The following is a 19,826-nucleotide window of genomic DNA, read 5'->3' as shown; positions in this document are numbered from 1 at the left end:
AAGAGGGATTAGAGCACGATGGAGAAAAGGAGAGAGTGAAATCTATGTGTTGTTTTTTAATAGGTAGACCTTACAGAGAACCAGGAATAGGTGCTATATAAATAAGAGACCAGTAGAGTGGCATTCATTTGTTTATTTAGTCAACAGAAATTTACTGAATACCTCCTATGGTGAGGCACTGGGCTAACTAGTGGATATTTGGGAAAGTGAAAGACATGCGAGTTGCTACATAGGTATGATAGGAAATTACTTCATTATATAGCAACTTTTTATTTTAAAACCTAAACCCCTTAGTTAAGTGGATTTGAGGATTTAACATTTATTCAGTTTTATTGATTATTTTCCCGTAGAAATATTCTTTGCTAAGCTTCATGACACTATGCTCCCCTGAAATTATTTTCTTTATGTCTTAGACTCCTTTGCAAGATTTTCATCCTTAGCCTGTTGCTTAAGTGTTGGTATTCCCTAGGGTTCTGGCTTAAGTTTTCATCTCTTTATGCTACATACTTCCTCTGGGAGTTCTCATTGCTCCTATGACTTTTAGTATTATCTAGATGATATGGAGACTAGATCTCATGATACCAGATTCTGCATGTTCAGTTCAAACTCCTTCTGAGCTCTAGACTCATATATGAACACCCTCTTGACATTGCCACCTGGATGCTTCAAGGTACCCAAACTCAAGATACCATAACTTGAACTAATCAACTTACTCTGATCTCAAGGATAAACATAATCATCCATGAAGTTGCCCAATCAAGAAACCTAAGAGTCATTCTTAGTTCCTTCCTTTTTACTTCCTAACAACCAATCTCAAAGTTCCATGGATTCTTATATCCTAAAATAGATCAAGAAACCATCCATTCCTCTTCATGCTCTCTGCTACCATCCAAGCCAGATTACCATCATGTCTTGCCAACATTCTCACAAGCATTTGCTTAATTGGTCTCCCTGGTTTCAATCTTGCCTGTCTCCAATTATTTTAGACTTTACAGCCACTTACCTATTAAAAACGTAAAGCTGATCATATTGTTTCCTTGTTTCAAACCCTTGACTGGTTTCCCATATACTAAAGGTAAAATCCCAACTCCTTTACGAGGTCCTTCAGACCTCTACAAACTCCTGTCTTGCCTCTCCTCTTCCGGATGCTACATTCCACCATAATGAAATTCTTTCAGTTCCTTAAACACGAAATTGATGCTTTCTTTTACCTCGGGCCTTCCCATATCCTTCACACTGCCTACAAGTTTTTTTATTTTTACTCCAAACTTGCCAATGCTAACTCCTCATTATTATTTAAATATCGGCCTCCTTTGGGAAGCCCACTTAGATTGCCACTCCAAACCAGCTCACCCTACCCACGTTCAACCCCCTATACTTGCACCCAACCTACCCTTATCTCCATCAAACCAAGAAAGGTGTTATATGTTCCCATAGGGACTTATACATCCCTTCTAATATCATTTTTTAATATTATAAACACCTATTTAACATTCTTGTCCACTAATTCTGGTGTACAGGGCAAGAAGTTATCCAGTATAAGCAGCTTGCTTTTGTATCCCTAGCATGTAGTACAGTGCCTTGCACAGAATTGGCGCTCAATAAATATTTGTTCAATGAGTAAATGGAGCACCTTTTACTTACAGGAAACTGGAAAAGGATTAGAGATAAATAAACACCCACTACCCTTAAGGAGGAAAACATTAAATGCATAATGTCTGTTATACATAATTATATGATGATAATGAGTAAATAAAATTGACTACCATTTGGATACATGGGGATCTGCTAACATTGTAAATTGGAATTAAATATTTAGCTCTCCCTTCTGGGACAATCTAACCTACACTAAACACTTCTGGAAGACAGTTTTATGATTTTATATTACAAATGAGAAAATAGGCACAGCAAAGTTAATTGAGTTACTCAAGGTTACTCAGTGAATCAGAAGCAGAGCCAGGACTTAAAATTCATGTGCTATCATTTTATTTTTTTGAAACTATTTTGTCTTTTTCTCCCCAAAATTCTATTGTGTTATGGTAGGACTTCAACCTATTATACTTTAATAGTCTTCTCAACAGTATCACCCGTGATATTTATATTTGAATATGGAAACTCAGGAATGTAGGCACTTTTCGATAGATTTTCCTCTAGTCTTTAAAATGAAATGCTTTCTGTGACGTGTCTCTGCATTCTTGGGCACTATGAGAGGTGTCAGTTCCTTCTTTGTTCTTAATAGAGTGTTAGTATTAGGCACTAATTGCCACTACAAAGTGCCAACATTGCACTCTTCTACTGTTGGACATCACATTAAATACTCTACATTTATAAATGTCCAAAGTTAGTTGGCTGCTGCATTCTATTGCACTCAATGAGCATTTTGGTAGAAAATGCTGCCAGTACTTAATAAATATTTGAGAAGCAACATAAGCTATTAAATTTAACAGGATTACTGGTTCCAATATTCATATAGTGAGAGAAATAAACTAAAAAAGGTTTGTGCTGCCATTTCAAAAGGCCAGATATCTACTATGTACTCAATAAATATGTTTATATGTGGTACTCTGGGCCAATGGCAAACATAATGCATAATCAGAAGGCCTCAAAAGCCTTTATTACCTTCTCAATATACCCATTTAGTGTACATAGAAGCTTTGCTTTTTATAACAAGCATTGCTGATATTAATTTCTCAGAGTATACACTTGAGATTCTTCCTAGCCCCAGACTGGACCAACCAGGGCTCTTTCTTTTTATACTTGAATATAGCTTAAGATGTTAAAAGAATTTAATCTGTACAAAATTGCGACTAACATATGTCACTTTTATTATAGAGCTATATTCTTCTTGATCATTTTCAGATCAATTATACAATTTTCTCTTAACAGATAAATAGAAGAATCCACAGTTACAGAATATTTCCCTTGCTCTTTGGGCTTTGCTTAACCCATCCTTCATTTGCCAGAAGCAAACATCTTTACTCCTAAAGCACTCAAGCCAGCTCATTATATCACTCTCCAGTCCCGCCTTGCAGCTCTAGGCCCAAGAACTCTAAATGTCCAAAGTATTTACTCTTCTTAATCCCCAATGTGAACGTTAAGTGAATTGGTTCTGTCATGTGAGGATAACTGATTATGTTTCTCCTAATAAAGATAGACACTTAAGTTACTCATTTGTAAGCTGGCCCAATGTAAAAGGAAGAGAGAACTTCTGCCTGATGCCAAGTTAACATCAATTGCTCATACCATGGAAATGTCAATTAAAATTCTACTGTGATCTTTCAAACACAATTTTCTAGTCCAAGAAATGTGTATAAATCCATAGTGAATTGAGAGGCATACAAGATAAGTCTTAAGCTCCATATATGTGTTAACATTCTTGGTTGGTCATTGGTAGATAACATTCATGGAGTCAGAATACTGTTGACTTTCACTTGAAAATGTAGATTCTGTGAATTCATCCTCATTCATCAGCTCTGTTTTTGGGGAAATGACTTTGCAACTTGTTGCTTTCATTTCCTAACGCTGCAGTTCCTATTAAGTTATACCAAGGAATAAAGTTCCTTTGGAGAGAGAGTAGCACAGAGGCTGAGCTGGCTTCCTGCTTTAGGAGATTATAAATGCTCTCAAATACTTCTAAAAGTAAGCAAATTCCAACTTGGGCTTTAAAGTTCTAACTTATTTTTTACTCCATGTACCACAGTGGTCTGAATGTGACAATAATAAAGGCTAACAGAATAAAAACAAATTTTTTAGCCCAAGGATACCTGCCGTATTGGAGAATTTACTTTACCTGCAGAGATTCCATTTCTTCATCTTTTCTGTGGGTCTCCTCCAGCAGATCTACAATAAGAAAGTAAAATATCCATCAAAATACAATGCAAAAATAGGCTGCCTCTTATTATCAAACTCAATTCAGTCAGTAGCTTGTATTAACTGTTGCCTGGAAAGAGAATTTGATGTTTAAGTATGAGAAGCAACGTAAAAGAAATGCCCTCTGATCCCAACTGATGATACGTGGCAGAGCTCTGCACCCTGTTCAACCTAAGCTGGCTGAGAAGCCCTGGGAGGTCCCAGCTCTGATGGAGATACCAGAAAATGAAACCAACTCATTTACAAATCCAAAATCATATCAATATTTTAGGAATTTGGCCCAGTGCTTATATAATTTAAAAGCAACACAAATTTTCTTTTAAAAAAAAGAAACTTTTTTTCTTTTGAAAGAAAAATTAGAAACAAACCATTTGCTCTTAAAATAAGCTCCCAAGCCACATTCCACCTCCTGAGTCAATTTTTATAACCAAATTAAAACACTCTGGAATAATGGGTGTTATTAATGGAATTAGAACACCACCTTACCTGTAAAGTCATATTAATTATCATTTCACACTGAGAGGGTGGGCAGCATTGAAGCTACATCTGACCAAGAGTTTGGCACCGTCTCAGAGAAATTAGTGGCTGGAAGGGAAGGCAGTCAACTGAAGAGAGCTCTGTCTAAATGCATGCGTATAGGCATGGTGTCTCAGTGCCCTACATTAATTTATGAACTTGCTGTAAAGGAAAATATATTTGGCAAGCAGAATTTTCTGCCTACAGCTATACCACCCTGTGCTATGATCTTATTAGATCTCACAAACCTAAAGAGGGCTGGGATGAGTCAGAACTTGGATGAAAACTGGCAAGAAACACCTACAGCAGCACACATTAATATTAGCATTTGCCTTACTCTGTGATTGATATAGCTTACCAAGAGGCTGTGCTGCTTAAAAGGAAAATATAACTTACAGAAATTCAATACATATCCCAGAAAGGCAAATGCAAATGTTTTTAGCAAGTGCTATACTAGATGCAGCAGGAAGCAGTAATATAGGGGGTAGCCAAATTATGCTGGTATATGTCGTAACTAGGCGAGCAATACGCTGAAAGTTTAGGGGACCTGGTAGATGATATAATTGATAGTGATGGCCCTTTAACATTGCATGGCTAAGAGAGATACAGAGGAGCGGCAAGCAATCCTCTCAAGACACAATGCACTGGGCTTAAGAATAAGAAGTACTTTTATTTATTTTTTTGCTGAGGATGATTCTCCTTGATCTAATATCCGTTACCAATCCTCTTCTTTTTTTATTTGAGGAAGATTTGCCCTGAGCTAACATCGGTGCCAATCTTCCTCTATTTGTATGTGGGACGCTGCCACAGCATGGCTTGACAAGTGGTGTAGGTCCGCGCCTGCGATCCGAACCTGCAAACCCGGGCTGAACTTAACCAGTATGCCACAGGGCCGGCCCCAAGAATAAGAGGTTGCTCCATACCCCATAGAGGAGCTGACTTTGCCTCCCAAACCTCTTATAATGAGTTACATCCTCCAACTTTAGGGAAGAATGCCCACATATTACAGTGTTGTTTTTTTTTTTTTTTAACATTTGTTGATCATTTATTGTTTTTTTTTTTCTTTTTTTTTTTGTGAAGAAGATCGGCCCTGAGCTAACATCTACCAATCCTCCTCTTTTTGCTGAGGAAGACTGGCCCTGGATTAACATCTATGCCCATCTTCCTCCACTCTATATGGGATGCCGCCACAGCATGGCTTGACAAGCAGTGCGTCGGTGCACGCCCGGGATCTGAACCAGCGAACCCCGGGCCACTGCAGCTGAGCGCGTGCACTTAACGGCTTGCACCACTGGGCCGGACCCTACAGTGTATTTTTAAAAGAGTTTTTTGTTGGCATATCAGCTTCATTAGCTAACGATGGTACAGAAACCAACTTGGGGTGTGGTAGATTGTTTAAATGCCCTCAATCATTCCTCTTCTTGCATCCTTACTCATTTACATTGTGACGTTGTAGCTACTTCCATCCAGAGGTTATATGCATGTATTTCCACATCGTGCATCTAGGCTGGCCTCCACTTGATTTAGTAAATAGAAAACAGCAGAAGCAACCTTGTGCCAATCTGCATTGAGGGTTCAAGAGGCCTTGCACATTTTTACTTTTCCATTTGGAATTTTGTCACTACCATATGAACAAGCCCAGGCCAGGCTGCTAGATGACAAGAAATACATGGTCCAGGACTCTTCCCACCCCTGACACCCTGCAGGTTGCCCCAACTAGCAGCCAGCAAATGCCCAGAAGCAGAGATGCTCAGCTGACCTGAAGGTGACTACAGATGACTCAGATGGGAGCCTAAGACCAGATAAACTGCCCAGCTGACCCCAGTGCCAAGTTCCACTCACAGAATCATGACCTAAATAAATGGAATTTGGGGATGGTCTGGTACCTAACACTTGCTAACTGAGAGCAACCAGCTGCTAATGGAACACCAAGCATTTAGACTTTATTAGAAGGATACAGGAGTAATTAATAGATACATAGTAAAAGAGGATCCAGACTCTGGAGAGAATAACAACTGGTCTGGGTGGGTAGCAATGTAGGTAGCACGAATTAATGGGCGTTTTATCCTGGTGCCTCTAATCTTTGTGTCACTGCATTCAAGAAGAAATTTCATAAAGAGAAGAGCTAATGAGACTAGCTTAGATCCTTTGCCTACTTCTTGGCTAGAGAAAAGTATGGAGCACTTTTATTGATAATCTCAAAAGGAGTGGATGAAGAAGAAAAAGGATAGCTTCCAAATGCAAAATCAGGGTACTGTTAGAAGAAGAAGGAATGGGTACAAGACAGGCCAAAAGAACAGATACCTTCTCCAGCTGGTTTCAGTAAATCATGTCTTCAGCACAGCTCTCTTCAATATTTGGGAGATGGAAGATCACTGTTGTGTCCCTATGTGGACATGGCCATTTTGCTCCACTACTTACGGATATTAGGCAGTTCTCAGAGCTGTGCTCTTTGTAATGAATTACACTCTTTAATGGTACAGTGCAGCTGGAGTGATGGATAGTGGGGTCCATCAATCATTAAAGAAAACTGATTTTGTTCCTTCAGAGTCAACTGTTTATGGCAAACACTGAACATCTTAGCTAAAACTTACTGGATAAATAATGGGTATTGGATCTCTTAAATAGCCAAACTCAGCTCACACATTTGATAAAATACAGATGTTCAGTAAAAACAGATGTTGATAAAATAAAGAAGTTCAGTCTACCCTCAGCACTTCATAGTATAATTATTGCAATTTAAAAATTATGTCCTCAATTTTGTCCAAATACATAAAGGTCACCCTGCTCTTCCAACAAAGCTAACACCAATGGCAATGCCTGATTTTGGACTGCTGAACAAAAACAACAACAAAGGAATTCCTACAATTGGCATTAAAAATATAGAAATCCCCTTATGTTCACCCCCACTGACCCTCATGCCAGCTTCTATCAAGAGTATAAGTGGGGTTGGCCCCGTGGCTTAGTGGTTAAGTGTGCGCACTCCGCTACTGGCGGCCCGGGTTCGGATCCCGGGTGCGCACTGACGCACTGCTTGTCCGGCCATGCTGAGGCCGCGTCCCACATACAACAACTAGAAGGATGTACATCTATGACATACAACTATCTACTGGGGGCTTTGGGGAAAAAAAGGAGGAGGATTGGCAATAGATGTTAGCTTAGAGCTGGTCTTCCTCAGCAAAAAGGAGGAGGATTAGCATGGATGTTAGCTCAGGGCTGATCTTCCTCACAAAAAATAAAAAAAAAAAAAGAGTATAAGTGGACACCTGTTTTTGTTTTTTTCTCTATGCCACATGCCTTCCCTTTGACAACTTGTTGTTGTTCTCCATGTGATTCCTGTGAAACGTTCAGTCAGGGGCCTAACTAACCTCTCCTGCCACAAAAGTAGGTCATGACTCAGGCTGGGCAGTACCTTACCTCCCCAAGCATATAAGCTAAGCAATGCCAGCAGGAATCCTTTTTCAGGGACTAATACGGATACCAGGAGAGAATCTCTCTCCTTCGGAAGCTGCAGCTTATATTAGCCTGGTGCTTCCAAGGCTGTATTTTCTACTATGTCAAAGAAACCTGTACAACAGTGAAGCTGGCAAAGAAGAAAGCAGAGCCAGAAAAACAGAGAGAGCTGGTTGAGGACAAGTTCCACCCTTGCCTGAAGCCCACATAACTCCTGGACTTCTAATGCTTTCTTGCTTTTTTTTTTGCTTTTACTTAAATTAGCTCTATTTGGATTCTTGTCATTTTTAAAAGCTTCTGGAGATATGGTTGTATTGAACTTTCTTATCTCTATTCAGGAACTTGGAGAATTTAGAGTTGTCAAGAACTTTCTATATCACAGTGAAACATTTCATTCTACAATAGATAGATGAAGACATGAGGCTCAAAGAAGGCAAATGGTTTGCCTGAGATTACCTGGTTAGTGGTTGAGCCACAGCTAGAGCTTGGCTCTCCTACCTTCCTGCCCCCTATCTATCACATCATGCTCTCATTTGTACCACTCAATACTTATTGTACCCTTCTTCGTATGTTATTTTTAAAAATGCACACATTTGTATTCCTCTCACTTCCTTTAGGAGTTCTCTGATGTCAACAAACATGGCTTGAATATCTTTATATCCATATCCTCCCTAACTACTGCTTCTCTATCTTTGCTACTTAACTTAGATCTCCCAAATTGCCTTCTCTACCTACATCATTGCTTTATGCAATTGCTCACTTGTTAGGTGCATTGTTCAAGCACGTGTATTTGGAATGATGAACAGGGTTATTAACCTGTGCTGATGAAATATGGCTACTGGGCATCACTGAGAAGTGACTACTTTCCTGCAAACAGACACAAGATGAAAGAATGTAGGTGAGACCTCTGGACAGTTGAAGTGACATAAGGCTGTGACACCTGAGTGTGATTAGCGCGTCTTGTTATAATGAGCAATCTTGTTGTTGTTTGTTCTTACCAGCTTTAGAACAAATGATCAGCATGGAAAAAGCTGAAGGGCAGCTCTGCTCCCTTGCTCACCACTGGCATGTTCGTGTTTCGCTTTATTATTCTCTGGTTTGCTGTTCAATACAAACAGCAATTCCACTGCCATGCAAATTGCTGTGGCTAAATGTGCTTCCATCAACATTAGTTAATGAAAAATTTTTTTGGTGAAAAGGGCAGCAGTCCTGTGTATTTTCCTTGGACTGGCTCCAACTCTTTAAATGAACTGATACTAACTCATTATGACATATAGTCTTTAAAGGGGGAAATAGTCCCATTTGAAAAAGCAGGACGTCATGGAGGAGAAGTGGAGAATCCAGTTGTTTTGCTTTTTTCCACTTTGCATTTCTCTGGCACACTCAGGATAATATATCATGACCGTGTTTTTGGCTAAGACAGTCTTGTACCACTTCCTTCACAGTCTGTGCAACTAGTGGTCTGGCTGTTTACTGCTTAAGGATGTCTGACACTTTTTTATGTTGATTCTAGTTCCTGGTAGCCAAGGAACCAGATAGGTTGTTTGTTTATTTGATTTTAAAGGGCAAATCATGTCCAGGTGTGCATGAGAACACAACCACCTAGCAACTTGACCCTTCACAGAAAGGTTGGAGATCAAGTTTAGAAATGAGTAGTTCTTTCCTTTAACTTTTACTATAAAATATTTCATTCAGCCCAGGTGGCACTGGAGAGAAAGTTATAGAAACAAGGGCTTCAGACACAGCAAGATTTATAATAACAGCACTGGACAGAGTAGCACTGGCAGCAGAACATGGTGAAGCAATGATTGTAGTTTAGAGAAAAGCATTTAGTTTCTGGCTCCTGTACCTCACTTAGTAATTCAGTGCTCCTGTGTTACTCAGTGTTATTCTGTGCATCCTGACATTTACCTAAAACAATAAATAATGTAAATTCTCAAAAGAATTCAACACTTTTTAAAAAGAAATTTGTGCCATTCTTCTTTGTGGGTGGCAGCCGTGGTATAATGAAATTAATCAAATAAAACAGCACACTACAACCCTTAAGGGGTCATAAATGAGGGGCCGAGCCTCCCACAGTTGTATACTAGATACTCAAGACATTAGCTGTATGCTGAAGACAATGGCCAATTTCTCTTTTTCTTTTTGGATCCCGAGTTATTAGAATCATTGATATTAGGGACAGAAGGGACCACTGAAATAATCTAATCCCAGGGTTTTCACTTTTTTCTTAAAGAAGTCGAATTCTGTCTTATGAATGAAATTATACACACTTTCAAGTGTATATTATAAATAAATAATTTAAAAAGCTGGAAAGAAGCTGCTTTGGTGAAAGCAGAAGTATGGCCTGGGGGCCAGCCTGCTGGCCTTCCCTCCAATCATAGGGTAGACCCCTGTGTGGCCATAGTGGAGCTATAAAGATCCAAATTATGCTGACTGAACACCACTGATCTAATCCAACCACCTCACATTTTATAGATGACGACTGAGTTCTGAGAGATCAAAAGCTTCTGTCAATGTCACACAGCTAGTGAACAGAAGTGCATGAACCTGAGCCCAGGGCATCTGAACTGGACCAGGGTCCAGTATTTTTTTTCACAAAATAGCGACCACCTTCCTTTGCCTTTCAAAATTTGTATTGAAATGACATAGTATTCCAAGCCCTCCTATAAATGCCTATACGTTTTCCACTGCTTCTCCAAACTTAAAGGAAACTTCACTAAAGCACTTATGTAACATCAACAAACTGTGAGAAGATCTACAGTTAATGGCTGTCAACAATAAAATTCCTCAACTCTGGGAGATGACATCAAAAGATGTGGCTTTGATGGAAAGCAAATACCTAGTCACCTGACAAGGCAGTTGTTTTTGGCAATGTGTGTTCAACATACAACATACAGAATATCTCACAAAATAAAATAACAAAAAAAACCTGTATAAATGAATGGGTGACAGTTGACTACTTCCTCAGCTTAATATAACACTTGTCAGTAAATGTTTTTCCTATTTGATTACACTAGCAAATAGATAAATGAATAACAGTATCACTCTACATTAGCCAAAATATCTCAAAAACAATCAAATGTTTTGGTTTTAAATTAATGTACATAAAACACTTAAAATAGTGTTTAGTACATAGTAAGAATTATATATGTTAGCTCTTATTTTATTTTTAAAAAATTACCCTTCAGGATACCTACTAAAATCAGGAAAATGTGTGAAAAATAATCAGTTGCATTTTAAAACAAATAAACAAAAAATACCCTCAAGTATACTGCTTTTAGATTCCATCTGTGATTGGTAGCTACATTATTCAGAAATCTGCCATATCTACTGCCACCCACTGGTACATATCTGGATATACCACAATGAGTTAAGAGTTTCTCATCAGGCTTGACCACAGAAAATACACAGGTTAAAATGAAGAACAACATTCAAAAAGTATGGCTATCCTCTGTGGTTTGTCTCAGACATTGAAACAACATACTGGTCTACAGATGGAGCCCAAATGGTCCAATAAATGAAAGGTTTATAATCCACTGTCTGTCTTGGGTATGTGGTAAAACATCCAAATACAGGTACTCATGTTTTATTTGATGTCAATTCATTTCTGGTGAAACTTTCCATCTTGACAACTTTAGAGATTTAAAACCTCTTCTCCACAAAACTGCCACTCTACAGAAAACAACACAATAATCTACCCCACTCCACCTCATTCTTGGCTCTGGCATGGACAAACACCAAGATATAGAATGGAAGTTCTGACTCAGTCAACTATTAAGATTTCTGTCATTTCTATTAGCAACAAGAGCAGAGAAAGTAACAACATATTTTAGGAAACAAGTCACTGTCCTAAATTGGTCTAAGAGTTGTCTTGGTCAAAAGGATTACATGTGACAATTAGCAAAATGGGCAAGAAAAGTTTATGATTTATTGTAAACACTACTTCAAGATTAAATTTCTTATGCTTAAATCCAGGCATAAAATCACGTTTCTTCCCCTACATAGACCATTTCTAAATTGTGTTCACCTAATAGAAAGTTGGCTTTTATTTAAATTCCTTAGGTTGGAAGGCAGTTTATCTTGGACTCTGTTCTGGCTCTAGACTCATAAGGTGCAAGTGATAATGTATTTTTAGGCCTATAGAAATCCTGGTCATTTGACTTGTTCTCTGATCATCTCCTGTTTATAGAAGCTACAATAGTCTGTGCTGGTTTCTTTCTACTAAACCAGATCTAGGCTTCCCAGGCCTTCCAGACTCCTGGGTCTACCCTAGATCTACTCTAAATACAACATAGACAAAGTTCTGAAAACCAAACATGAAGAACAAATCTTGAAAAGAGACAGAAACAATACCTTAGCTATAGCAGGAAAACTGTTAGAATGCTAGAGAATATCTCATTAGAAACCATGGACACCTATCAGAATGGCTATTATCAAAAAGACAAAAAATAACAAATGTTGGCAAAGATGTGAAGAAAAGGGGACCCTTATATACTGTTGGTAGGAATGTAAATTGGTGTAGCCACTATAGAAAACAGTATGGAGGTTCCTCAAAAAAGTAAAACATAGAACTAGCATACAATCCAACAATTCTACTTCTGGGTATTTATATGAAGAAAAGAAAAACACTAATTTGAAGAGCTATATGCACCCCTTTATTGATTGCAGCATTATTTACAATAGCCAAGATATGGAAGCAATCTAAGTGTCCATCAATAGATGAATGGATAAAGAAAATGTGGTATATATATGCACAATGGAATATTACTCAGGCATAAAAAAGAACGAAATGTTGCCATTTGTGACAACACAAATGAACCTAAAGGGTATTATGCTAAGTGAAATAAGACAGATAGAAAAAGACAAACATTGTATAATTTCACTTATATATGGAATCTAAAAAACAAAGCAAATGAACAAACAAAACAAGACACAGACTCATAGATACAGGAAACAAACTGGTGGTTACTAGAGCAGGGAGGGATTGGAGGGTGGACAAAATAGGTAAAGAGGATTAAGAGGTACAAACTTGTTACAAAATAAATAGGTCATGGGAGTATAATGTACAACATACAGAATATAGTCAATAATACTATAATAACTTTGTATGGTGACTAGATTTATTGTGGTTATCATTTTGTAATGTATATAAATGTCAAATCACTATGATATATACCTGAAACTAATAGGATACTGTATATCAATTATACTTCAAAAAAAAAATAAAATAAAAAATTTAACATTATCTGATGTAGTTCTTAATGTATATAGAGGAAATATTTAAGACAACTAGGTTATAACAGGAAGGGCAAAAGAATATGAAGACAAAAAGTTTTCTACACTTTGAACTGGTAAAATGACAATAGTAGTAGACTGTGATAGCTATGTGCATATAACGTAATGCTTAGAGCAACCATTAAAAAAGCTATCCAAAAAGATGCACTCAAAAACACAACTGATAAATCAAAACGGAATTCTAAAAAAAAAAGCTCAAATAACCCACAGGAAGGCAGGAAAAAAGCAAATAAAAAATAAAGAAAACAAACAAAAATGGCAGACTTAATTCCTAACATACCAATAATTACATTATATGAAAATGGTGTAAAGACACCAATTAAAAGATAGAACTTGAGGTGCCGGCCTGGTGGCGCAGCAGTTAGATGCGCATGCTCAGCTTCAGCGGCCTGAGGGTTCGCGGGTTCAGATCCCGGGTGCACACTGACGCACCACTTGTCAAGCCATGCTGTGGTGGCATCCACTACAAGGTAGAGGAAGATGGGCACAGATGTTAGCTCAGGGCCAATCTTCCTTGGCAAAAAAAGAGGAGGATTGGCATCAGATGTTAGCTCAGAGCTGATCTTCCTCACAAACACACACACAAAAGATAGAAATTGGCAGAGTGGATTAATGACAGAGTGGTCATTGTGACCCATGCACCCAACTATACGCTGTCTATAAAAAACTCACCTCAAATATAATGACATAAGCAAGATGAAAGTAAAAAAATGGAAAAAGATACAACATGCAAACATTAATGAAAAAAAGCAGGAATGATTATATTAATATGAGATAAAGTAGATTCCAGAGCAAAGAGAAAATTACCAGAAACAGAAAGGGACATTACATAATGATAAAAAGGGCTAATCTACCAAGAACACATAGTAATCCTATATATGTGCACGCTAAACAACAAAGCTGTAAAATATGTGAAGAAAAAACTGATATAACTGAAAGAAAACAGAAAAATTCAAAATTAGAGTTGGAGACTTCAACATTTCTCTCTCAAAAATTGATAGCACAACTAGACAAAAAATTGTCAAAGGTATATAGAAGCAAATATCAAGAATATATATAAGCATAAATATAAAAGGAAAATCTCTAAACATCTGGAGACCAAACACTTCTAAATAATCTATGGGTCAACGAGAATGTCTCAAGGGAGATAAAAAATATGAACTGAATAAAAATGAGAACACAATATATCAAAAATTGTGGGACACAGCCAAAGCAGTGCTGAGAGGGAAATCTATAGAACTAAATGCCTGCATTAGAAAAGAGAAAAGCTCTCCAAAGAATATTCTAGGCTGCCACCTCAGGAACCTAAAAAAAGAACAAAGTAAATCCCAAGCAGCAGAAGGAGGAAAATAATAAAGAACAGAAACCAATGAAATTGAGAACAGGAAAACAATAGAGAAATATCAGTGAAACAAAGAGCTGGTTTCTTACATATTTCAATAAAACTGACAAACCTTTAGCAAGACTGACAAAAGAGAGAGACAGAGACAGAGAGACATACACACAAATTACCAACATCAGGAATGAAACAGGGGATACCACTACAGATCTTGCAGATATCAAAAGGATATTAAGAGAAGACTATGAGCAACTCTTCAGATATAAATTTGACAACTTAGATGAAATGGAACACTTCTTTAAAGAGCACAAAGTACCATAATGTACGCAAAATGAAATATACAATTTGAATACCATTGTAACTATTAAGGAAATTGGAATTATAAATTAAAACTCCCAGGAAAGAAATTTCCAGGCCAGAAGGTTTCACTAGTGAACTCTACCAATTGTTTAAAGAAGACTTAGCACCAATTTTATACAATCTCTTCCAGAAAACAGAAGAAAAGGGAATATTTCCCGATTCATTTCATCAAGCTAGTATCACCCTGCTACCAAAAATATAAAGACAGTTAAAAAAAAAGAAAAAGAAAGAAAACTGCAGCTCCCTCCCAAATATAGATGCAAAAACACCTAACAAAATATTAGCAAATAGAATTTAACAATATATAAAAAGAATTATATATCATGACCAAGTTGGGTTTATTCTATGGATGCAAGATTGGTTCAATATTAAAAATCAATCAATGTAACCCATCATTTTAATAGGCTAAAGAAGAAAAATCACATGATCACACCAATTGATGTATAAAAACTACTTGAGAAAATTCATCATACATTCATGACAAAAAAAAAAAACTTGGAAAAAAAAGAATAGAAGAGAACTTCCTAACTTGATAAAGAATATCTACAAAAACCTACAACTAACATTATACTTAATGTTGAAAGATGGAATGTGTTCCTCTTAAGATCAGAAAAAAGGCAAGAATGCTCTCTCTCACAATTCTTATTCATCATGGTACTGGAAGATCTATCCAAAGCAATAAAGCAGGAAAAGGAAATAAAATGTATACAGATTGAAAACAAAGAAATAAGTGTCCCTATCAGTGGATGATATGATTGATTTCACAGAAAATCACAGAAAATCTACAACCCTCCTAACCCTGCTAAAGAAAAACTAAGCTCCTGGAATCAATAAGTGAGCTCAGCAAGGTCATAGGATACAAGATACACAAACAAAAGTTGACTATATTTGAATATATTAGGAATGAACATGTGGAGATACAAATTAAAAATTATAATACCAGTTGAAAATACCCCCCAAAATGAAATACTTAAGTGTAAATTTAACAAAACATGTAAAGGACTTATGTGCTGAAAACCACAAAACAAACATGAGACATATCATGTTCATAGATTGGAAGACCACATTGTAAAGATATCAATTCTCTCCAAATTGATATAAAAGTTCAATACAATTTCTATAAAAATCCCAGCAATATTTTTTTGTAGCTAAAAACAAGATTATTCTAAAATTTGTACAGAAAGGAAAAGAAACTAGAGTAGCTAAAACAATTTTTAAAAAGAAGAGTAAATTGGGAGAAATTAGTCTATTCAATTGGTAGACTATATAGCTATAGTAATCAAGACTGTGTGGTCTTGGTGGAGGTATATACACATACATCAATGGAACAGATAGAGAACTCAATTACAGAAATGGAGAACAGATTAGTGGTTGCCAGGGGTTAAGGACGGAATGGGGGTGGAAGGGATGTGGGTTATGGCTATAAAAGGCAACATGAGGGATCTTTGTATTGATCAAAATATTCTGTATCTTGACAGTATCAATGTCAATATCCTGATTGTCATGTTTTACAATAGTTTTGTAAGATATTTCTATTGGAGGAAAATGGGTAAGAAGATCTTTATGTATTATGGGATCTTTCGGTATTATTTCTCACAACTTGATGTGAATAGAAAATTATGCCCAAAAGAAAAAGTTTAATTAAAAAATTCAGATAGGCTTTAGACAAAATGACAGATACTGGATATTAAAATTTAACTGATTAATTACTTTTTGAGGTCAGTATCTAAACATCTGCCCTTTCCCATCCATCCTCATTGCAGCTGCCCTAGTGCAGAGAGCCATCTTCTCTTTTCTAGACAACTACAATTACCCATATTTCTAAAGTAAAGTATATGGTTTGACTCTCTACTACTACTAAAATAAAAGAAAGAAAAAAGAAAACCTTGGTCAAGCTGAAGGATATAGAGCATGGGTGTTGGTGTCAGAGTCACTTGCATATATAATCTTATCCATCTACTCCTCTTTGCTCCACTCTAAAATGGAGACAAAAATGTCAACATCATACGATTGTTATAATGATTATATGAGATAATGTACATAACTTTTTCAATTAAAAGTAATTAAAATCACATTATTTCATCACACCTGTACAAAGATATCATGATAATAATTGTTATTATTAATTATGAATATAAATTATGTTGATGATTAGACAGCCCTGCTTTTGAAGGAGAAATAATTGGGTAAAACTACACATTGATAGGATAAAGATCATTGTTATTCTCTCAGATATTGTATTAGGTTCTGAAGACTGAGACTCTACAATATCATTCCCTCCCCTTCCCATACCTTATAAACTAGAAATTAAGTTCTTTCTTGTTGATTGAATTCATGAGAATCAATACAGTGCAATGTTGTGAAACATACAAGGCAGTTTTTATTAAATCCAAAATGAATGCAGTGAGGGAAAAAGTTGCTGGTAAAACTTTCAGAAAAGCAATGATATCTTTAAGTTCTATATATTCTATTTCAAAAACATGTCCTGAAATTCTCACCCTAATTACTGCAATAGCATCCTGCCGTGTGTGTTCCCTACCCTGAGTCTCTTATCACTAAATCTCTCCCCTACCCTGCCCCTGAGTTAAGAAATCTAAAACAGATATACTCAAGTCACTCTTCACTCAAAGACGTACTGTGGCTTTTGAGCTTATAGTATTAGATTCCATCTGTGCTGTCAAGTGATTGATTGGTCATGGCTTTCTGGAGTATACATGGTCATGTAGTCTAGGGATATACCTGAGCTCAGTGGAACGAAGTTCTTAAACTCAGTTTTGATGTCCTCCATGGATATAGGGGCAGGGGGGAATAGTGAAATGTAGATGTCTAGTATTTTCCATGCTGAGATAGATAAAGTCCAAACTCCTTAGCATATCATTTATAAAGGATCTGTCTACAAATTTACTTCTAAGATTGTCATCACCACAATATCTCCTCGCATTATCTGTAACGTCCTTCCTAGATGTTACTAACTAGAAGATATCTAACCATTCTTCAAATCCCAACTTAAAACAAATATCCTCTGTTGACTTTCACAAACCATCCCATGCCCAAACACCATGCATATTCCTGGGGCTATTGCTTCTGCTTTTGTGTTCCCAGAGTACTTTGTTTCTACTTTTTAAATTTATTCTATTACAGTTAATTGTTATACATTTGGATCTGTCACTAGATTCAAAAGCTTTGATAAGAATCATATTCAGGAGCTTTATCTCAGAATATTGTACGTGTTAAAGAAACATTTACTGAGTAAATGAATTTTTAAGAAAACAATAAAAGCCAAATTTCTTACAAATGTCATAGTGTAAATGGAGAGGAGAGAGGAGAGGAAATGTTTACTCCTACTTTGCTCTACTGTGGTCTTTACAACCATACCATGATATCTGGAAAGCTGGAAGGGTCAATCCTAGGCTGATACAGAAACATCATAGACTTGATATACATCCCTCAAAGTAAGAACACTAGATGACAAACCAGATGATACGAAATAGGGAGACACTACCAGCATTTCAAAATGATTTTTTGGAAGTTATAACTACAATTTACTTCACTACATTTTATAATATTCCTCTATATTTTATCCCTTCTAATCTTCCTGAAATGATTGTGATTTCCTATTCCACAAGCAGTTATCTTCTGGCAAAAGTCAGAAGAATCTAGTCAGATATGAAATCAGGATAACTGCACAATTAGGACAATCATGGCAAAACCCATGACTACACAAACCAATCAATAATGTTCAAGTTCACGGCTCGGTTTCTAGCCCTGAAGAAAGCATGGTTTACTTAGTAGATGGAAAAATACCAGAATGAGAGTCCTGAGACCTGGGTTCTAGTTCTTCCTCTGCTATTAGTTAGCTAACTAGATTTGCAAGAATGACCACTTAATCTTTCTTGGCCACAGTGATCATATCAATAAAATAATGAGAGTAGAGTAGATTATTGCAAAGATCCCTCTAGTATTGAAATTTTAAGCACTGTTATTTTGGTAGGTTGCTGCCTGGTCTCTATATGTTAGTTGTTGTCTCAGCTGAATGGCTCAATCTGCATGAGTAACAATTATTCAGAATTAACATGCATGACAATCATCTCCCAAAAACTTTTTAGAAACCCAAATGATTCTTCACTTAGTTTAAGTAATTATTCTTATTGTTAGGACTGTTTATAGACAGTAAGGACACGTGACAAATTCATTCTCATTCACCTCCAATATTCATCTGTTTTCTTTTACACCCAGAGTAAATACACTTTAGATAATTACGAATCTTCCCTTTTTGTTCTTAAATCCTCACAATTACAGTAATTCTTCTATATCTTCTTATTCAGAGTTCTTTTAAATTCTAATAAACAAATTAAATCAACTGTCTCATCTGGAAGTAGAAAAACAGCATAAAACAGATTTTTACACAAATGGATTATATAACACAAATATTTTCATTTGTCAGATCAGTTTCTTTTCTTGTCGGTGTCAAGGCAAAAAAAAAAGACCAAGAATGTCCTCAAAGGATAGCTTTGCACCAAACCAGGCACCAGACAAACCTTCTAAAGGGTAGTCAAGCATACCAAACCCAGTTCGTAAATAGGTAGGATTGAGATTTTAGTGGTTTTAGTTCCTTACTATTAATGAGAATTAAAATTGTGTGTCTCATTTAAATGGAAGGGATTCAAAAAATAGCCAACTAACTGGTAATGGAAAAATAAAAGTAAACGAAAACAGTCTCCAATGTGAGATTAGAGCATGAAAAGAAAAATTTTAAACGAATGTTTTCTTTGGTGTTATGTTCAGATGGCAAATGCTTTTCACGAATAATCTCACAGGTCATTGCTTCCTTTAATTAGTAACTTTTGCTAAACATAAAATAGCCTCAAGTAATTTTTAATACTGATTACAACTGCCTAGTCCATTAACAAATTGTCATATTAACACTGGCCATCGTGTACTGCCTATCGTTAAAGGTTACTCATTTCATTTTCACAGATTTTAATTAACT

At 36.5% G+C, this 19,826-nt stretch overlaps 1 protein-coding gene across 11 annotated transcripts in view; it reads right to left on the bottom strand.

Annotated features, from left to right (window-relative positions):
• Window positions 1-19,826, bottom strand: part of CEP128 (centrosomal protein 128) — a 405,817-nt gene that overhangs the window by 73,974 nt on the left and 312,017 nt on the right. For all 11 annotated transcript variants that reach the window (XM_087448103.1, XM_087448098.1, XM_087448101.1 and 8 more), the window contains one exon: window positions 3,791-3,840. In XM_087448103.1, the coding sequence (XP_087304229.1) occupies window positions 3,791-3,840 (50 nt within the window). The remainder of the gene's footprint in view (window positions 1-3,790; window positions 3,841-19,826) is intronic.

Source organism: Ceratotherium simum, chromosome 24 (genome assembly GCF_057802395.1).
Source record: "Ceratotherium simum simum isolate JZ-2026a chromosome 24, ASM5780239v1, whole genome shotgun sequence".
Taxonomy (NCBI): Eukaryota; Metazoa; Chordata; class Mammalia; order Perissodactyla; family Rhinocerotidae; genus Ceratotherium; species Ceratotherium simum.
The sequence above is the reverse complement of the archived record's forward strand: the minus strand, read 5'-3'. Positions and strand labels throughout refer to the sequence as shown.